At 45.5% G+C, this 21703-nt stretch overlaps 1 protein-coding gene across 1 annotated transcript in view; it reads left to right on the top strand.

Moving 5' to 3' along the window:
- KIF5C (kinesin family member 5C) overlaps positions 1-21703 on the top strand; it is a 200313-nt gene that overhangs the window by 52177 nt on the left and 126433 nt on the right. The window contains exon 2 of the mRNA XM_056117490.1: positions 16497-16587. Coding sequence (XP_055973465.1) covers positions 16497-16587 — 91 coding nt within the window. The remainder of the gene's footprint in view (positions 1-16496; positions 16588-21703) is intronic.

Below are 21703 nucleotides of genomic sequence, written 5' to 3'. Positions count from 1 at the left end.
GGACAGAAAGGGTCTCAGGAAGGATGGAGAGAATTCCCGGAAAGGATCCTCTCAAACCACCAGGAAAAAATGACGATGAGGTGCCTGAACAGGCCCTAACAGCTAAACTGCTCTCCAGTGCATAGGACAATTAGGATTTGGGAGTGGGAAGGGTGTTTGGGCCATGCCTAGCCATGCTCCGGACTAACTACTAGCTGTGTACTCAGGGATCGCTCCTGGCAGTGCTAGTTGACTATAGATGTTGTCAAGGTATGAAGTAGGGTCTTCTGCATTCAAGGCAAGCACCTAAGCCCCTGCCCTATCTCTCCAGCATGACAGTTAGCATTACATAAGGTGTTTGTGAAACATAAACAAAAAATGAATAAAATATGCAGTTAATGTTGGCAGGGTACATTTTTCAGAGACATCTGCATGCACCGTCCTAGTCAAGTGAGGGTCTAGAGAAGATGTTTTAGATTATGATTATTATTTTTAATGAAGGGAAGAAATTTGCTGTGTGTCACCATGAAGGTCCCGTGTTTGATGTGCCACAGTGAATCTTGGCATCCTGGAGAGGTTTGTGGAGTGGCAATTTGACAAGGTGACACTGTGCTGCTCTCAGAAGCCGCCGCCAGGGTAACATGGCCCAGAAAGAGGGTTCTGAGTTGCTTGTTATGTCTTCCGCTTGGCAAAATAAACCCTTCGTTTACCTCCCATGAAGCAGTTTCCCACCTTCTCTCCTGGGAGGCAGGCTTGACTTTTTTTTTTCAGTCTTGGCAGAAAATCAGAAAATAACCCTAGCCGTGATTTATATATATTTCTTGAAGTGTGCAAAATAGCAAACTCACCATGGGTTATTTGTTGCTTTTATTGGGAAATGCTTATGTTTAAGGCGTACAAGGTTACTACATTGCACCTACTACCAACGTACCAGTCTCTCTCCTTCACTGACCCTGGGTCTCTTTTCCCCTGCCCTCGACCTCCCTGTCCTGTCGCTACTCTCCTGCCTGACAAACTCAGTTGTGTTGACGTAGATAGTCTTAAGGGTTTGTTTTCATTTTCTTTTATTTTCTTATCTCCCCCATGAGTGAGATTCATTGGTATTTGTCATTCTTGCTGACTTATTTAATTTAGCATGACTCTTGTTTCATCCAAATTGTAGGACAATGTAAGATTTTGTATTAATTTTTTCTCTAACCATTCTAGCATGTACATGTACCACAATTTCTTTATCCATCCATCTGTTGTTGGGCTCATGGGTTGTTTCTAGATCTTGGCTGTTGTGAATAGCACTGCACTGAACATACGTGTGCATAGAGATAAGGAATGGACTCAATGACTCATATGGTAGGTCTGATTTTAATTTTTTAACAAGTTTCCTTACTCATTTTCCATAGAGGCTGAGGCTGGCCCAGTTTATGACCCACCAACAGTGAATGAAGGTTCCTTTTGAATCATACAACATGCCCCAACAGTGTGGCCCTTTCTGGTCTGATTCTCACTGGTGTGATGCTAGCTCCAGTTTAAAGTTCATCTTTACTTTTTCTTTTCTTTTTTTTTGTTTTTTTGGGTCACACCCGGCGTTGCACAGGGGTTACTCCTGGCTCATACACTCAGGAATTACTCCTGCCATTGCTCAGGGGACCATATGGGATGCTGGGAATCGAATCCGGGTTGGCTGCATGCAAGGCAAATGCCCTACCCACTGTGCTATTGCTCCAGCTCCCAAACCCAGCACTTCTCTTGCTGCTTACGGTTAATGTGTGGTCTGGATAGTGTGACTTGGTTAATGGGGCCTGGTTAGAGAGGCCTGGATAGTGTGGCCTGGTTAATGTCAGTTGTTTAGTGTGGCCTGGTTAGTGTGAGTTAGTGTGACTTGAGTAGTGTGACTTGGTTCGTGTAACTTGGTTAGTATCACCTGTTTAGTGTGTCCTAGTCAGTGTGGCGTGGGTAGTGTGGCTTGATTAAGTGTGACTTGCTACAGTTTACAATAGCCAGAATCTGGAAAAAAAACCCAGTGCCCAAAAACAGAAGACTGGTTGAAGAAACTCTGGTACATCTACACAATGGAATTCTATGCAGGCGTTAGAAGAAATGAAATCATGAAATTCGCATACGAGTGGATGGACCTGGAGAGTAACCTCACTCACTCGATCACTTGATATCCTGTTACTCATTGATTTGCTCGAGCGGGCACCAGTAACATCTCCATTTGTTCCTATCGCGTGCTAGTGTAGCCCAGTGGCGTCTGCTCATTCTAGGAACATGAAGAGCCTCAAACAGATGATTCAGGAATAGCACAGTGGGTAGGGCGCTTACCTTGCACGCAGCCAACATGGCCGACCCGAGTTCGATTCCTCCACCCCTCTCGGAGAGCCCGGCAAGCTACTGAGAGTATTCGATATGCCAGACACAGTAACAACAAAGTCTCCGATGGAGACGTTCCTGGGCCCGCTCGAGCAAATCGGTGATCAACGGGAGGGCCTTTTATCATGCTAAGTGAAATTATTCAGAAAGAGAAGGTCAGGCCTAGAATGACTGCACTCATTTGTGGATATAGAGTAGCATAATATGAGACTAATACTGTCATAGAAATAAGGGCCAGGAAGATCACACCATGGTTTGGAAGCCGGCCCCACATGCTGGGGGAACAGGCAGTTAGGATGGAGAAGAGGCCACTAAGTAAATGATGATTGGAGGGATTGCCCAGGTTGGGAGATATATGCGAAAGCAGACCAAGGACTAAACACAATGACCTCTTCGTATCTGTATCACAAATCACAGTGCCTCAAACGAGAGACAGAGACAGAGAGAGAGAGGAGAGAGAGAGAGAGAGAGAGAGAGAGAGAGAGAGAGAGAGAGAGAGAGAGAGAGAGAGAGAGAGAGAGAGAGAGAGACTGTCCCTGCCACCTGCCACAGAGGGAAGGAGTGGGGTAGGAGTTGGGGTGGCGCGTGGGACACTGGGAACAATGGTGGTGGAAAATGTGCACTGGTGGAGGGATGGGTGCTCGAGCATTGTTCAAAGGAAATGCAATTATGCAAGTTTGTAACTAATCTAATGGTACAGCAGAGCCTGACAAGCTACCTGTGGCTTATTCAATATGCCAAAAACAGTAACAATAACGGGTCTTATTCCCATGACCCTGGAAGAACCTCTAATCATTGGGGAAGACGCGTAAGGAGAGACTGCTAAAAGCTCAGGGCTGGGATGAATGGAGACGTTACTGGTGCCCGCTCGAATAAATCCATGAACAACAGGATGACAGTGAAACAGTGATCTAATGGTGATCCAATAAAACTTGTTTAATTAAAAAAAAGTGTGTCTTGCTAACTGTGGCCTGAGTAGTATGGCCTGGGTACTGTGGCTCGCAACCTAATCATTCCATTATCAGCAAGGAGACGGCCCAAATAGAGGTTACTTTGTTTAAGGTCACAAAGTACACAGGGATGAGCTGCTTGACTAGAACGAGGTGTCCTTACTTTCCTGCTCATCCCCGCTTCTTGGCAAAGGAGAGTGCAGAATAGTTAAAGGGTAAAGACTGGGGTGGGGGGTGCATTGTATTTTGGTATAAAAAGTATTTGGACATAGAACTAAGACTTTTTTTTTTCATCGCAGATCCCATTAATTTCTTTCACAGAAGTAACACTTCTTGTCTTCACTTTGCCTGGGTACCAATTTGGAATTTCTTCATTAGCCCCTGAATGGTTTGTCTGCCTGGTGTTTGCGCATAAACTGTCTGGATCTTGACAGTACTTGTGTGTCCACGCAGCAAGACTTTTGGCAGGAGAGGAAGAATTTGCGCTAATTTCCTACAGGAAGAAGGCCTACCAGATTCAATCTTGTGTGCTGCCATTGTTGGTTGGCATCTCCTTGGCAGCTCCTACGAGGAGCCCAGCCACTGCCTCGTGGACTCGGCCCTGCCGGAGCCTCTCCTGGGATCAGCTGGGGTTTTGGCTTCCACTGGCAACAGGCACCTTTCTGGGGTGCAGAACTGATGTGGGGAGGTTAGGTGGGCATACCAGCTTGGCATTTGTGTCAGAGTCACCCCAGCCTTGACCGGAGCATGGGAGGGGGGACGGTTGTACTGAGAGAGAAATTGGCCACCTAGAAAATGAGTTTCTTTGTACATTTGCAGACTGGCACATCGGTCATGGTGCCTCAGTGACAGGATGAAGCTGTGGGGCACTACCAGATATGGGGTGCACAGGGTAGATGTTATTCAGCCTTGGGAGTTTGCAGGCCAGTCTAGAGGAGTGGGGAGGTAGGGGATAGGGTCAGCTGCAGAAAAAGGCAGGAAGCTGATGGGGAACTTGGTGGCTGCTCAGATCTTAGGGGTCTTAAAGGCAGGGGGCTGGAGAATGATTAGCCAGTAACATTTCAAACACGGCCCAGAGAGCTGCAATGCACGTGAGCTCTCCTACCCCTTTCTATTTCCTGGTTTCCTGGCACCCCTGGGGTTTGTTTGGCAAGTCTCAGTGCTCACGAGCATTAGAACCAGCTCATGGAGTTTGTTGTCCTCAGGGGCCTGGGGCCTCCTTTCCCAGCAGTGGAAATGGATCGTTCCCCAGAGAGTTGGGACTCCAGGACCCCAGACTAGGAATGTTGCCAGCACTCTTTGATGAAGAAAAAGACACCCCATTCTCAGGAGTGTGCCCTATGCCCAGAGCTAATCCATAGTAACAGAAATTTCCATCTCGTTGATTCTGAGGTTGGCAGTAGGTCATAAATCCAGTGACTAAATGAAAGGGCGAAAGGCCTCGGATTTTGCCTTCATTGGGCTTCCCCCGAAGGCAAGAGGATTGGGCTTCCCCTGGAGACAAAGCAAGTTTCTTTGGGGAGGGAAATCCAGGAAACCCCTCCTGCTGAGGGGAGCAAACCCACTGAGCATGCGCTATTATTCGAGCCAGCACCCTCAGTAGCCTGGCTGTGGGGATTTCACCCCAACACCAGGTTTGGTGCCAGTTTGGAATACACAACTGTCGCCCCTCTCCACTACCACCATGGAGCAAGTTCGCTCAAGTCATTATCTCAGCTCTTGTTGTCATTGGATGTCTGCTGGATGGATGCTTGGAAGGGCCTTTCGGCCTCCTGCTGGTAACAGAGGTCCCTGAAGCAGAAACAACGGCTGAGTTAGATAGAGGTCAGATAGACCTCTAGATAAAGCTGCTAGATAGAGGTCAGATCAATCCATGGGGGCGTGAGAGGATTTGGCTTCAGATGAAGCTGCTTCAGATTCATATTTGGTATTGGCACAGAATTTTCTAGAAGGCTCCCACACTGTATGAGTCTGAGAGTGCCTGCATCAGGCTCACTTGCTCATGTTTCCTAAACAACCTTTGTTAATTTTTTTTGTGAGAGGAAGGATTTGGGTCACACCCAGCAGATCTCAGGGCTTACTCTTTATTCCTGCCTCTGTGCTCTTCTAGCAAGGGACCACTTCTAGCAAGGCTCAGGGATACATAAGGGCCGCCGGGAACTGAACCAGGCTCAGTTGTATGCCATGCACGTGCCTTATCGACTGTATAATCACTCCAACCCTGGTTCAGACTTTTTATTAAAAATTACAGAAACATTTTTACCATGTTTCAAGCATCTTCTGTAATACTGGGGACTGGGGAAGTCTATGTTCATGAGAAGTATCTTGCTGACTATCCCTTGCAGCCTACCTTGTGCCTGGCCCTGGCTCCTTATATAGTTGAGGAAACTGTGCGTTGTAAGATGTGAATCTTCTGTTTCTTTGAATTCGTTCTCATAATGCATTGGTATGTTGTCCCGTTAGCAGTGCACCCTGTTGTTCTACTGGAGTGAAGAGTGAAGATTGCAGAAATTCTATCACAAATCTTTTTCTTAATTCCTACACCCACCCCAGTTTAACAGTTCTCTTTAAATAAATGCATGTGTACAATTTATAGTTCCTATAAGAAACTATGTGGCACTGTAGCACTGTCCTCCGGTTGTTCATCGATTTGCTCAAGTGGGCACCAGTAACGTCTCACAACAAATTGTGAAACTTGTTACTGTTTTTGGCATATTGAATATGTTACGGGTAGCTTGCCATGCTTAGCTATGAGAGCGAGATACTTCTGGTAGCTTACTGGGCTCTCCAAGAGGGGTGGAGGAATTGAACCTGGGTTGACCATGTTGGCTGTATGCAAGGCAAACGCCTTACCTGCTATGCTATCGCTCCAGCCCATAAGAAACTATACATTGTAATGTAAAGATATTAAGGTACACTGCAACAATTTGTTACTATACTGAAAGCAGCTCTAAGCTCTGTGTCCACATCTATGTTGAAATAAAGTCTATGATGTAAATATCTATTTTAAAAGCTGCTTAGTGCAGATCAATATTACAAAGAAATATTAAGGCACACCCAGTAGGATGACCTTAATTAAGAAAGAAATCAGGGACTAGAGAGATAGTACAGCAGGTAGAGCACTTGCCCTGCACACAACTAACTTGGGTTTGATCCCTGGCATCTCATAAGACCACCCCCCAGGAGTAACCCCTGGGCATTTCAGTTGTGGCCCCCAAACAAAAACAAAACAACAAAACAAGACAATGACAAACGAGAATGGAGAAACAGCCGCTGAGGAGGAGCTGGGAGGAAAGGGAGTGATTGCTAGTGGCTAATGGCTATAGTTTCTTTTGCGGGCAATGAAATTATTCTAGAATCACAGCAGTGAAGGTTGCATGGCCTTGTAAGTATCCTGACAATTCCTTTTATTAAAAAGTGGCATTTTGTATTTTGTGAATTCTATTTTCATGTCCAAGACAACACAGATTGTCTCCTGACAGGATGTATGTGCTGGTTAAAAATGAATATCAGCATTTCAAGGACTTTCTGATTTTTTTAGCTACATTTTTTTTTCAAGTTGTTACCAAAGATCTTCCTAGCCTATGAGTTTATTTTACTTAATTTCTTCTTGGGGAAGCTTAGCAGAACGCTTTCACTGATGCCTTAACCTCAGTCATCTTTGCTGTCTTTCAAGTCAAGACAAATTCACACATTTTTAAGAAGGAAACACTTATCTGCCTTTTCCTAATTCAGATAAGAGAAAAAAGATTCCAAGGGGCTGGAGTGACAGTACAGCAGGTAGGATGTTTGCCTTGAACATGGCCGACCCGGGTTTGATTCCCAGCATCCCAGATGGTCCCTTGAGTACTCAGGAGTAACCCCTGAGTGCAATTACTCCAGGAGTAACCTCTGTGCATCACCGGGTGTGACCCAAAAAGGAAAAAAAAAGGAAAGAGATTCCAGTGCTGAATACTTAGTTCCTGAAATGCAACAAAGCTGGGACATAGATGGAGTTAGGTTCCCAGTCTTGAATTGTCTCTAATCCCTTAGGGAAGCAGATTGCAAATAAGGACAAAACATTTTGGGGACCATCAGGATGGGGTGGGGCATACTTGGCAGTGCTTAAGGCATGCTCCTGACTCTGTGCTCAAGAATCAATCTTAGCAGGGCTTGGGAGAACCACCTGGGGTGCCAAGGATTGAATGCTGGTCGGCTGCATGCAAGACAAACTGCTTATGTCCTGTTCTATCTCCCTGGCCAAAGAACACAACTCATGACTTTGGGGGGAGTTGGAGGAGTACACATGGGGGGCTACCCAGGGCCACTCCTCTCTGCAGTACTTGAGGGCTGTCAGCATCCCAGGAGGCAGTGCTGGGGAGCCCTGTGGTGCCCCGGATTGGATAGTGCCCCTTGTAATGCAAGGCTCTTCCTCCCGACCCTGGTCAGTTACTTTTCATCCAGGTTGGCTCTTGTGGTCAGCGCTGTAGAAATGGGAGTTGTGAATGGAGGAGAAGGTTAAACTGGCTTTCAAGTTCCTATGAACTCTCATTCTTATTCTCTTGCTGGGCTAGTTACAGCTCTTGTGGCAGTGATGACTTGTTTGAATCGATTGCATGTTTGAGAGTAATTTAGAATACTTGATTGGGAAGAAAGCAAGAAAGAAAAGGACAGGAGCTAATGCTTGTTGCTTTCCTAATGTGAAGAGGTGGGGAGTGAGGGAAGAAGAGAGAGATAGAGAGACAGAGACAGAAACAGAGAGGGAGAGAGAGGAAGAGAGAAACAGAGAGGGAAAGAGAAACAGAGAGAGAGAGAGAGAGAGAGAGAGAGAGAGAGAGAGAGAGAGAGTTTAATGGTTTAATGCCAGGACTTCAAGAATGGCAGATAGATCTGGGCTCCAGACAGAGTCTTGCCCCTATAGTCGGCTGCATGACTTTTGACGCATCATGTGCCCTCTCTTATCTTGTTTATGTGTGAAACATGATGTTGGTGTGCAATGATTTTTTAAAAGAGCGATAGCACAGCAGTAGGGCTTTTGCCTTGCATGCAGCCAACATGGCCGACCCGAGTTCGATTCCTCCGCCCCTCTCGGAGAGCCCGGCAAGCTACCGAGAGTATTCGATATGCCAAACACAGTAACAACAAAGTCTCCAATGGAGACGTTCCTGGGCCCGCTCGAGCAAATCGACGATCAACGGGAGGGCCTTTACCTTTACCTTTACCTTACTATTATTATTTGTTTTGATGGGCCATGCCTGGTGATGCTCAGGGGTCATGCACAGAGATCACTCCTGGCAGGCTCAGATGACCATATGGGATACCAAGTTTCAAACCTGGGTTCACTGTGTGCAAGGGAAGCACCTTACACACGTTACCCACTGTCCTATTTCTGTGGCCTCAAATGTGTGCTATGATTCTTCAAGGACTTTCGGTTCTGAAACATTCTTGCACCTTTCTAAATAAACTCAGCTCTTTATACAAGTCATGTCTTTCCCTGGCACAGATGAGTTTGTGCTGCTTTTTTTTTTTTTTTTGCTTTTTGGGTAATACCTGGCGATGCATAGGGGTTACTCCTGGCTTTGCACTCAGGAGTTACTCCTGGCAATGCTCAGGGGACCATATGGAATGCTGGGAATCAAACCCGGGTTGGCCACGTGCAAGGCAAACGCCCTACCCGCTGTGCTATCTCTCCAGCCCTGTTTGTGCTGCTTTTGATTCCTTGTGATGAGAGCTTGCCCGGTTCGTGCCCACCATCTCACTTGACATTATTGCCTTTCTCTGATTTTTTTTTTTTTTTTGTGGATGTGAGCGTCTCCAAAGCATTGCCTGGCAACCTGGCCTGACTGGTCAATATGAGGGTTTGTAGATTAGGACTACTTAAATTCAGTGGTACTTGGGGGCCTTAAGGTGATTCTCAGGAGGTCCCATACTGCTGGGGACCCATCCCAAGTCACTGTACTATCTCCCTGGCTCCCCCTTCTCTACTTTTAAGCTCTTCTTTCCCCAGTGGTGTTTGTGTTAGCCCTACTGCTCAGGGCTAGCAGAGTGGTCTTTGGTTCACCTCACTGACCACTCTGCTTCAGTCTTATCTTCATCTCAGTCTCTGCTGTTTTGTTTTGCTTCTGAATTTTCCAGTAAATCATAAGTGACTTAGGAGAACACCGTGGTATAAAGGAAGGGCACCTGATATTGGAACCCTAAAATTATTTCCCCAAAGTAAGAAAGGTGATAATCTGGCTGGACCTTCATTTTCCAGCGTGTGGGATGGAGATAATACCGATCTCAGAGGCTTAGGGTAAGAATTAAATAATATCAAATATAAAAGGGCTTGGCTGCCTTGAAGATGGCTTAGTGGTTTGAAACATTTGCCCAGTAAGTTGCAGGTAGGGCTGCTTGTCCATGTCCTGGCAGTGACCATCGTGCTGAAGTGATCCCCAGAGCCCTGTGGTTAGGAACTCTGACCTCTGACCTAGGGCCTGGCAGATAGCTAAGGGGCTTTGGAAGCAAGTGGGGCAAGCGTGAGGCCCTGAGCTGATTTCCCAGTGATACATGTCGTACTGAGGCATTGTTGATCTGGGGGTCCCAACTGTGGGAAGAAAATAAAAATTGCATAAAAGAGCTTTTGTTTTGGGGATGGTGTCACAGAAGAATGGCAGGAAAGAATTCATCTCTTGGGCTGTAGGATTGAAGTCATATAAAAATCCAGGCGGAGTTAATGATCACTCTTAGTAGTAAGTTTCTCTTCCCCATTGCTCATTGATATCTAAATTAAATTCTGCAGAATGAGTCTACATTCTGCTGTGGAGGGCTGGAGAGATTGCTCAAGGGCTCTGGATCTGGCTTTGCATATTGGAGCCGAGTTCAGTTCTTGACCCATGAAGTTCTTGACCCATGATCCCTCAACTACTGTAAGGAGTAGACCCCAAGCTCTGCAGGGTGTGGTGCAAGAATTATAAAAAGAAATTGCTGTGGAAATTTAGTTGTTTTTTTTAATGGTTTTTGTTTTTTGGGGGGGCGTGATGAAAGAAGAAAATCAAACCACTGGAATCTCTGGTCCTAACTTTTTGTTCAATGGTTACTTACTAGATTACCTTTTGATTATCTCTTCTAAGTGATAATTAATTTCAGGTTCCTAACACTCCTCCTGGTGCTCATCTTGTAAACCTTTAAGTAGGTCTTTTGCTTTGTTCTCTGCCTCCCAGAGGAAGATTCCTTCCCGACTGGGAAGCATTTGTTGGGTTACAGGTCGACTGTATTAATAGACAGGCCATATGGTTCACAGACACTTTGCTCTCAACAACTTAATAGGAATTCTGGTGGTTGAGTTTTTTTTTTTTTTTTTTTAGTTTCAACTGTAAAAATGTAAGAACCATCTGCTGTTATTTATTTATTTATTTATTTATTTTAATGTTAGTTACATGGTTCCAAAGCAATTAGCACTGATCACTGTGGAGGGTGACTTCATCTTCAATTGTACATGGAGTGTGTGTGTTTGTGTGTCCGTCCCCCACCAGAGTCCCGTAATAAATTGCACTAAGTCTGTTAATTTGATGTAATGTCTTGTGATTTATATCACTTCTGTCTTAGCTGATCCAGTGCCTTGGGTTGGCTGAGAGAAGGGCTCATACTAGTGGCTATGGAGTAAACACAGTACGGTATTGCGTAAGAGAAGCAATGTCAAGGTGGAAATGCAGTGACTTCAGTTAGAATCACAGAAGCCCTCAAAAAAGGAGAAATTGGAGTTGCTGTCTGCAGGGTGATAGACATGGTGAAGGGATGATTTTCAAGGAAGGGGTTTTGAGGGGGAGGAGGATTTAAGAGCAAAGTTCTCTGAACTAGAGAATAAGCGTGGTACAGAATGTAGTGCAGCAGGTTACATGATAGCGGAAGGAAGGACAATGTGGGGATTTGGGGGGCCTACCTTAGGTATACTTGATGCTTAGAGGCCTCGAAGGGAGAAAGTGATTCATAGCTCTAGAAAGCTCACTCTGGCAACAAAATGGAACTTAGATGACTGGAAGAAAGAAAGGAAGCAGGGAGAGCAGTTTGGAGGTGTTCACTCTTATTCAGATGACAACCAGTGGAGACTTGATCTAAGGTTGGGTAGTGATGAGGGTAAGATGTGATAGAACTTCGGATATAATTTGGATATGAAATCTATGGGGCTTTCTGAACAATTATGGTCTAAGTAATTAACTGATGAGTACTATCAGGCTTACTCAGAAACAGAGGGCTGGAAAACTTATTTCAGACAGTTAAGACTTAATTTTTAAAGCGGTTAAGTTTGAGGGGGCTAATGGACTGCAAGTGGAAATTATCGAGAGGGCATTTGGTCAAGGGAATCTGGAAGACTGAGGGAGGGAGGAATAAAGGGAGGGAGGGAGGGAGAGAGAAAAAGAGAGAGAGACAGAGACAGAAATAGACGGCGAGAGATAGAGAGACAGAGACAGAGACAGAGAGAGACTGAAATGTTTATTTTAATAACCTGGAGGCCAAGAGTGTGGATGGAGGGGAGGCTGACATCTTTGCCTGACATACAACGTCACTTAGAAGTCTGGTAGAGACGCCTGCAAAAGATGCTCACTCATAGTATCACTTGAGAGATGACAGCTTCCTGGGCAGGGAAGTGTCCGGAAGGAGAAAGTGGTGACTTAATTGTTCACTTTTAAATGTTAGCGCCCTGTACCCATAGTAACACGTAATTGCAAAAGTTTGTCCCATGGCAGCAAGCTCTGTGATCACTATAGCACAAGTCCCCCCAAACTCCCAGCTACAATTCGTCAGAAGCATTGATGCCTTCTGGGGTCCAGGAAAGAGAGGTCTTTTTGCTCTAGTTATGGTCTGAATTTCTTTTTCTTTCAAAAAAATTGTTAGTTGACACTTTTATTGTTATTTTTGGTTTGTGGGCCACACCTGTCTTACTCCTTGCTATGAGATCAGGGATCACTCCTGGTGGGCTTGGGGGACCTTGGGGGTGCTGGGGACTGAATCCAGGTCGACTGGGTACAAGGCACTTGTCTTACCAGCTGTACTATCTCTCTGGCACCCCCATGGTCTGAATTTCTGAGATTTTCACATCATCTCCAAAACAACAGAGTAAATTAGTTTTATTGTTATTGTTGGGGGGCATGCAAGGGTGCTCTAAATGCTGCTCAGGGGACTTAGGTCTATTCAGTGATTCTCCATAACCCAGCAAAATTCAGGGGACCCCTGCAGTGCCATTAACATTTATTCCAACTCTCCAGCCCCAATTGTTGTTGTTTTTAAATTTATTTTTAATTTTTAATTTTGTTTTTTGTGCCTCACCAATGGTGCTCAGGGCTGTCTCCTTGCTCTGCACTCACAGAAATTACTCTGAGTGCTGCTCAGGGAACCGTATAGGGTGTCAGAATATAATCCAGGTCAGCCGTGTGCAAGGCAAGCACCCTTTCCTCACTTCTAATGCCCCCCTACCCCCTTGTGTTTTAATGGCTGTTTTATATGCAGTTATGTTATAAATGCATTCTTTGAAAATTGCAACCAAAGTCTCGTTCTTAATTTTAATTTCAAGATGCTCCCAGAAATGAGCCTATGGCCAACTCAGTGCATAAAAGTGCTTCCGTTTTAACTTACGAATGCCTTCATCCCGGCAGGACACATCTCATAACAAATTGTTTTCTAAATTTTACCTTCTCTCTAAAGCAGCTTCTAGTTATGGAAAATTGTATTATCTGAGTTTGATAGATGATATCATTTAAGTGAGGAGCAGAGATTTCTATCTCTCTTAAAGTAAACTATGCATAATGTACTCCAACAAACATTTTAAATTGAGGGGAGAAATTAGGGAACCCTATTTTTGTACTGTGAACTATAATTTAATAGGTAATTTTTCTTGCTGTATTAAGTGCGTTTTATCCAAAGCCCAAAGCAGGATCATGCAGTAAACAAGATGATTTATTTTGGTGATTATCTTCAAGAATGGAGAAATAGTGGGTTTGTTTTAAATCAAATGAAATCCCATTTTCTTTCCAGCAGATTTTAATGGATGACAAATACTTAGGGAAATTCTGCAAATTTTTATTTTTACCTTTACTGACATTTAGTTGAATTTTAGGGATAGATCAAACTAATAAGAACATAATTGGCCATATGAAAAACAGGAGACTTCTGAAAAAATATTAAGCACAGACCTGCCCTATGACAGAGCACTTTCATTTCTTGACATTTGCCCACAAAGCTACTATCGCAAATAGTGTGGACACCTCTGTTTATTGTGGTAGCGATAGCACAGCGGTAGGGTGTTCGCCTTACAAGCGGCCAACATGGCCGACCTGAGTTCGATTCCTCCGCCCCTCTCGGAGAGCCCGGCAAGTTACCGAGAGTATTCGCTATGCCAGACACAGTAACAACAAAGTCTCCAATGGAGACGTTACTGGGCCCGCTCGAGCAAATCGATGATCAACGGGAGGGCCTTTACCTTTACCTTTTAGTATAATAGTCAGGATATAGATACAACACAAATTTCTAATAATAATGGGTGGATAAAGGAGTTGTTTTGTATCTATACACTGGAGTGCTATGCAGCCACAGGAAGGGTAAAATCATGCAGTTTCCTGCAACTTGAGTGGAACTGGAGGGCATCATGTTAAGTAAAGAAAATCAGAGGGAGAAGAACAAGTACTGGATGTGATCACTTATTTGTGGTCTATAGAATAACATGACAAGGAAAGGGAAAGTATCGACGTGGGTAAACCCTTGACCCTGGATTACAGAACTGAGAATGTTTAAGAAAAGGGGGAATGGAGAGTGGCGGAGAAAGAAGTGGATGGTGAAAACAGGGGCATTGCGTGGGTGCCCCTGAATGCTTGGTGACATAGAGATGAGGTAACTGTACAGCAGAATCACAGGAGCCCATGCTGTTGTAAACATTGTTGAAGATTACTGTCCTGACTGGAATAACTAAAATTGAAGGATGAATTTACTAACAGAGGTAGGATGGGAGTGGGAGGGACCCTTAAGACATTCGTGAGAGACGTGGTCACTTGCATTGGGTCCAGTATTGGCACATTATATACCTTTAAAAAAATCACCGTGCCTTCAAAAAAAAAATTCCTTAGAGGCCAGCCGGGCATTCTAGGGGAAAGGGCAGCTCAGATAGAGAAGGGAGCACCAAATAAAGGGTGTTTGGAGGATCCTCCTAGGAGGGGAGATGCATGTTGAAAGTAGGCTATGGACTGAACATGTTTGCCACTCAATGCCTCTTTTGCAGACCCAAAAGGAGAGAGAGAACAAAAGGGAATGCCCTGCCACAGAGGCAGGGTGGGATGGGGGGGATGGGGGTGGGAGGGATATTATCCATGGTGGTGGAAAATGGGCACTGGTGGAGGGATGGGTAGCTGATCATTGTATAATCGAAACCCAAGCACAAAAAATTGTAAATCTACAACTGTACCTCATGGTGTTTCACTAATAAAAATTTAAAAAAAAAAAAGGTTATAATAGGCATGCAGTCGGCAAGACTATGGTAAGGAATGTCTCTTAGATGTTGGACTGAATCCTTGGTTCACGGCTTGAAGGAAACTATTTGGACATGAAGAATCATTTGCCTTGCTTGTGGCCTACTACGTGTCTATCCCATCATGCACCAGGGCCAGAACCAGACACTCCTCACCACTGATCTTCCTATTTGATTCCATTCTGCTTCCAAAGACTTAGAGAACAGGCATAATGCCTGAAGCATAGGACTGTACTTATGTGTAGCTCTGCTCAGAGTTGGTCATAAATGGTCAGATGTCCAGCTGCTCTGACAACTGAGTTCACTTCCTTCTGCGGGATGGTTATAGATTGTGACAGGCCTTTTTGGTTTTTGTTTTGAGGCCACACCTGGCAGTGTTCAGACCTACTCTGGCTCTGAGCTCTGGGGTCATTTTTTGGTGGGCTCTGGGGACTGGGGGCTAGAACCTGAGTGGGCTGTGTGTGTGGTAAGGGCCTTACCCATTGTACGTCCTCAGCATTCCAGTCTGTAACAAGACTTGACCTTGCCTTCTTCCTCAGGCGTTATCTTTTCAAGGCTCAGACTGTTCTTGGGTGGTGCCTGGTGTCCAGAGTCATGAGTAGGAGGTGCTGTGTGGGGTGAGGGAGCCCCAAGCTTCTCTCGTTCCTCCTCTTTTGCCTCCCCACTCTGCATTTGAACTTCTTCAAGGGCAGGAACAGGGACACCCCTTGCCTGGGTGTCGTTCTTGGGAGGGGAGTAAGGGGCTCTCATGTGGGTATCTCCTGGGAGAAAGTTCGTATCCTAGCACCCCCATATCTGGCATCTAAATGCTCAGTCACTCCTTGTCAAGTAGCCGGTGCTTGGGGACCCCTAGTGCCTTAGAGTTTCCTCTCTCCTCTCCTGGCACCTTCTTGACTTGCTCTCAGGCCAGCATCAATCCCAATTCCGAGCCATTTATTCAATAGAAGGATCTTGCTTGTCTGGGTTCTGAACCTTAAACCAGTAAAGGCATCACTAGAATTCACTGATTCACATAGCAGTAGGCGCAGACTAATAAGAGCAGCTTCTTCAATCTGGTGATGTCATGTTCGCGTTAAACGGAATCCAAGGACAATAATCCTGTCTGACAGAGCTGGGCATGATCTGACTTCTGCCTCCCTCCCCCACCTCCCTTTGTGCCGTCCTTCCTCCACCTGGAATGTTCTCGCAGTAACTCCCTGTGTGGCTCCATCTTTCGGACCTTCTCGGCCCTCTCTAGCATCTCTCTATTCTGTGATTGCATTGCGAGGATTTTACATTTCTCTCTGTGTTTGCTCTTTTGCCTGTTGGCTCTTGTTCACACTTGACTGAATGCCTTACAGGGGCACGACTGTTTGTTGATTTGGGCTACGTCTCTCTTAGTCCCCCTGCTTGCTGGGAGTTCTCAATATGTAAACATACGTTTAAATGAACGAGTGGAGAAATGTCACCCCGTCTCTCTCCGGAAAATAAAATGCATTAAATTGAAAGGAAAAAAACCCTCCCCCCCCAACTCCCACTCTCATCTGAGATTCTCAACACACAATACCTATAAACATGATGTATGCATGGTTCAGAACGTAAATATTCATTGGCCTTGGAAAGGGACCAACTAAAAGTAGAGGGTTGGGGATTGAATGTCTGTGGTCTCGCTACTAACATTAGTGCTTTTTTTTTTTTTTATCCCCAACCTGCTAATGTGTTTTCTCGCCCTTCTCTTTCTTTTGCAGCAAGGGAAGCCATATGTCTTTGACAGAGTGCTCCCTCCCAGCACGACCCAAGAGCAGGTATACAATGCGTGCGCAAAGCAAATTGTCAAAGGTAAGTGCATTTCGTGCTTTCCTCCTGGGCTTTTCAGAGTAATTGAAGACGTTAAGTGATATTTGCAGCCTAGGAATCAATGTGCGTCTCCTGTAATCGGAGGGGCTGTTCATGGAAAGGCTGAATTATAGACTGAGATCTGGCCCCAGCCTGCTCTGATGCGAGGCAACTCATTTACCCTCCCTACATCTCCTTCCTGAGGAGGTTTCTTTATTTCCTGTGCCACCTTTTTGGACATAGTTATTTTGTCACCTGAAAGCTTAAAAGCAAGCTAAGCTGTGGTCGCGCTGTTTCGGTAATGGTTTAAAAATATGGCTGCTATTCTAGGTCTTTCTTTTTATTTTGAAGGGGTGAAAAAAAATCTGTATTCCTGATGCTCCTAACATGTCTTTGCGGCTGATTTGTTTTGTGCATCTGTGTCTACAGAAAGAAACCTTCCAGGTAGAAATTTCTTGGGAAATCAAGGAATTTTCTACAGCAGCAGAAAAATCACAGCTCTTTATGGGGTGCCGAGCCAGAGGGATGGAAGAAACTTGGCATTCCGGAGTCAGACTTTGCTGTGACCCACTTTCAGCATCCCACTCAGATTCTGACATTGGTTCTTCCAGTTAGGGCTTCCGCAGCCGAAATTTGTGTCTTAGAGATGAGTGCTTTTCTGGGCACTGGCCTTGGCCCTGAAGGATTTATGTCAAAATGACAGCCCGAGTGGAAGCAATTTCCATGCTGCCCCTCTGCCCTTCCCTGTCTGGGGTAGGTCGGAGCTTACCTTGCAGGGTTCACACCATCTGCGGGGAGCCCGGGGGCAGCTCTGGCCACTTGGCCTTTTCTTTTCAAACCTTTGCCTTCCTCTCTGAATGCCAGGCACTGGGTGCTTTCCTTTCCTTTCCTTTCCTTTCCTTTCCTTTCCTTTCCTTTCCTTTCCTTTCCTTTCCTTTCCTTTCCTTTCCTTTTCTTTCTTTTTCTTTTCTTTTCTCTCTTAGTCTTCAAAATTATATGTTTAAAATATTTTTTTATTGAATCACAATGAGATAGAGCATTACAAAATTGTTCATGATTGTGTTTCAGTCATACAATGTTCCAACACCCACCCCTCCACCGGTGTAATCTCCCAGCACCAGGTAAACCATTAGTTTCCCTCCCACCTCTTCAAGCCACCCCCCAACCCAGCCTGCTTCTATAGCAGGCACCTCTCTTCTCTCACTCTCTTTCTCATTCTCTCTCTCATTTTGGGCATTGTGTTTTGTGTTGCAGGTGCTGAAATGTTATCAAGTGCATCCCATTAACTGCTTTCAACGCTCAGTTCTTGTCCAGAGTGATTAATTCCAACTAGTATTGTAATAATCGACCCTCCTCTATCTTAACTACTCCCTCTCCCATTTGACCAACCATTGACCAGTCCTTCTGGCCCATTTTCCCTTGGATATTAGTTTCATACCTTTTTTTCTTTTTAATACACTGGGCACTTTTCATGGCTTGCTGCTCTTTTTGCTCTCTTTATTTTATTTTATTTTGCTTTTTGGGTCACACCTGGCGATGCACAGGGCTTACTCCTGACTCATGCACTCAGGAATGACTCCTGTCAGTGCTCTGGGGACCATATGAAATGCTGGGAATGGAACCCGGGTTGGCTGTGTGCAAGGCAAATGCCCTACCCGCTTTGCACCATTTATTTATTTGTTTATATATATTTTTTGCTTTTTGGGTCACACCTGGCGATGCATGGGGGTTACTCCTGGCTCATGCACTCAGGAATTACTCCTGGCGGTGCTCGGGGGACCGTATGGGATGCTGAGAATTGAACCCAGGTCAGCCGCATGCAAGGAAAATGCCCTCCCGGCTGTGCTATCACTCCAGCCCCACCTTTGCTCCTTTTAGAGGCAGCTCTGGATTGAAGGAGGCCTGGGGCACAGTCAGCACACAGCAGGGCAGCAGGGAGGACCCCTTCAGTCCTGTTGTTGCTGCTGGCTTGTAGAAACGGAGCTGGCTATGAGCAATTTGAAATGCCGGAGGAGCAGCTGTGGGTACATCTGTTAGATGGTTCTGATCCGCGCTGCCCGTGCGTGCGTGATGCCCCTCGCTGAGACGTATGTTCATCCACGCTCTTCTCGCAGGCAGTGATTGATTCTGAAGGTCTTCATGTCACATTAGGATGGGAAACTGTAGGGAGAAAAAATAGGCGTGCGTTTGAGTTCTGTTAAAAAAAAGATTATCTGGGCCTGTATCTGCTGGTCATGATCTTCTCCCGGCTTCTCTTCTCTTTGCTTTCTTATTTCACCCTGTTGTCTTTCTCTTCTGGAGCCGCTAGTTCTGTTCTGCTCCTACTCAGTCGCCCTCCCCTCCTGTTAGCAGGCTGTCATATTTTCTTTTTTATTAAAGTGAGATTAATTACATATGAGCTGGAATTGCCCTTTTTCTCTCCCCCGTTATTATCAGAACCAAATAGTATTTACCACCTGCTGGGTGAAGCATGAAGCCATTTAAGTCTATCCCCACCCCCTCAACGTTGATGTTGTAATTAGAGATAAAGTCCCTCCATTTGGGAAGTTCTGTGATTAACCAACAATAATAATCATTACCGTCGCGTCTTTATTCGCTGGAAAGTTTGGGCTCCTTCCATAGTCTGGGTTTCTCGAGTGTATGAAGTAGAAGTAGATGGTCCTAGGGGAAGTCACCTAACTGGATGCTGAGGAGAGAGGCTGAGCCACAGAGAAAATACGAAGATAGCGCAAAGGCTGAGGTGCCTGCTAGCGGGTGGCTGCAGCCACAATGCTGGTTCGAATCTCGGCAACTCATGTTCCCTCTTAGCCCTGTCCCGCACGGCTGGCTGGATGGGCTGGCTGGATGAGGCCCCCAAAGAGGAACGAAAAAACAAAAACCCCAAAGAAATAGTAAAAGATGAAAGGAAACACCATGTAGAATGACATTACATTTTTTTTTTTAAGCATCCTGGGTCTAGCTTGAACCAAATCACTTTGTAGCAATAGAGAGTAACTGACTTCCCTGGAAAGGAAGGCAAATGAAGGTGAAAACCTCATTAACTTTTATTGTGGGGATGGAGAGGGTTTAGGTGAGCCACACTGGATGTTGCTTTCTTGACTCAGGGTTGAGTGGCTGCTCTTCTTGGTGCTCAGAGGGCCATGCGTGTCCAGGCCTTCCGCTTGCAAAGCCTGTGCTCCAGTCCTTTGAGCTATCTCTCTGGACCCTGATTTCGTTCTTTTTGGCAGCCAGAGTTTTTTTTTTTATGTTTGAAATAAATTTTTTTTGCACGTATTATTTATTAATTGAATCACAGCGATATAGACATATATTTACATATGATATACACGAGTTTTTCATAATTGGACTTTAGTCATATAATGTTTTAACAGCTGTCTCTTTACCAGTGTACTTTTCCCACCACCAGTGGTCCCAGTTTCCCTTCCATCCCCTGTCCTACCACCTGTCACTATGACGGGCACTTCTCTCTCTCTCTCTCTCTCTTTATGTCTCTCTCCCTCCCTCCATTTCTCTCTCCCTGCCTCCCTCCATATCTCTCTTTTTCCCTCTCTCTCTCTCTCTCTCTTTCTCTATGTCTCTCTCCCTCCCTCCATTTCTCTCTCCCTGCCTCCCTCCATATCTCTCTTTTTCCTTCTCTCTCTCTCTCTTTCCTTTTGGGCCTTATGGATTGCAATACAGATAATGAAAGGTTATCAGGTATATCCTTTTCCCTGTACCCTTCATCCCCCCCCACACACTATTGTGGGAAATTTCCAACCATTAACCTGCCCTCCTGTCCTCTGTTTACCCTCACCTTGGATATTAGTCTCATATTATATTCCACAAATGAATGCAGTCATGTCAGGGTCCTGGCCAGTCAACCCCAGAAAACTGGAGTATGATCCCCTGAAGTCGCTCGGACTTACTCCCTGAAGGGGTGCAGGGGGCCCCGGTAACCACTCTCCGGCCCGCGGAGGTGGCCAAGGATTGATCCGATGGTGCAAGGAGGGACCAACCGAATGAACACTAGACACAAGAGACAGAGTACAGTTTAGAAACAGAGAGAAAAAGGGACAGGCTTTATTGAGGGATACAGGCTGTTTATATAGGGTCCGGGCAGCTCAGTCAGGAGCAGAAGCAGTATAACCATATATGATAAGGTCAGCAACTAGAGCTTTACCTAACATTCAAGGTAGACATTTGCACATCAAAGGGTCTTGTGGCAGTAGGTGCATCCTGAGCTTTACATTTGTATATCAAAGGGTCTTAGGGAGTAGATGCATCCTGGAGGTTACTATAGATAAGGCCAGATAAGCTGTCAGCCTGATGTGTGGCTATAGATCAGGTATCCTCTGAGATCAGGAAGTCCTGGGAGACTGTCACCAATGTCTGTCCCAAGCAGTTCCTAATATGGGAACCATGGCCAGGGTCTATGAGAGGGCTCTTGGCTTCCCACAAAGGGGAGGGAGGAGGTAAGGGAGAAGCCTCTGCCCTAGCCCTCTGCTCACCAGGGCATTCCTGCTGCATAGCAGCAGAGAAAGAAACTGAGAAAGAAAGCTGCGGGGGTGTTGGGGGGTGTTAAGCAGTTCTCTGTTTATTGGCCCCTACCCAGGGGTTCTTATACATACATTCAGGGTGGGATTCTCACCTAAGGCAAGTTCACCTTGTCAGACACATTCACCTCACTGGGCTCGGTACAGGTATCAGCTAATGATTTACATATCCTGCTCTTAGGGCCGGGTTATCAGTATGGGTGGTGGGCACAGTCATGTCCCTCATCCTCACCCAGAGTCCCTACGTGTAGGGAGTGCTGGAGCAAGCCCCTGGGCCTTTGTAAACAAGGCTGGCTCTTACTTCCAGGAGCAGGGGATTTGGTCAAAGTCTCAGGCTAGGTGCTGAGACCCAAACACAGTCATTCTATACCTGTCCCTCTCCTTCTGACTCATTTCACTCAACATGATACTCTCCATGTCCATCATTTTATAAGCACACTTCATGACTTCATTCTTTCTAACAGCTGCATAGTATTCCCTACCATAGAATACCATACGGTATTCCATACCATAGTTTTCTTTTTCCAGTCATCTCTTCTTGGGCACTTGGGTTGTTCCCAGATTCTGAGCAGCTGGAGTTTTTCTTT

Source organism: Sorex fumeus, unplaced genomic scaffold, assembly GCF_029834395.1.
Source record: "Sorex fumeus unplaced genomic scaffold, SorFum_2.1 ptg000035l, whole genome shotgun sequence".
NCBI classification, from domain to species: domain Eukaryota; kingdom Metazoa; phylum Chordata; class Mammalia; order Eulipotyphla; family Soricidae; genus Sorex; species Sorex fumeus.
The sequence above is the reverse complement of the archived record's forward strand: the minus strand, read 5'-3'. Positions and strand labels throughout refer to the sequence as shown.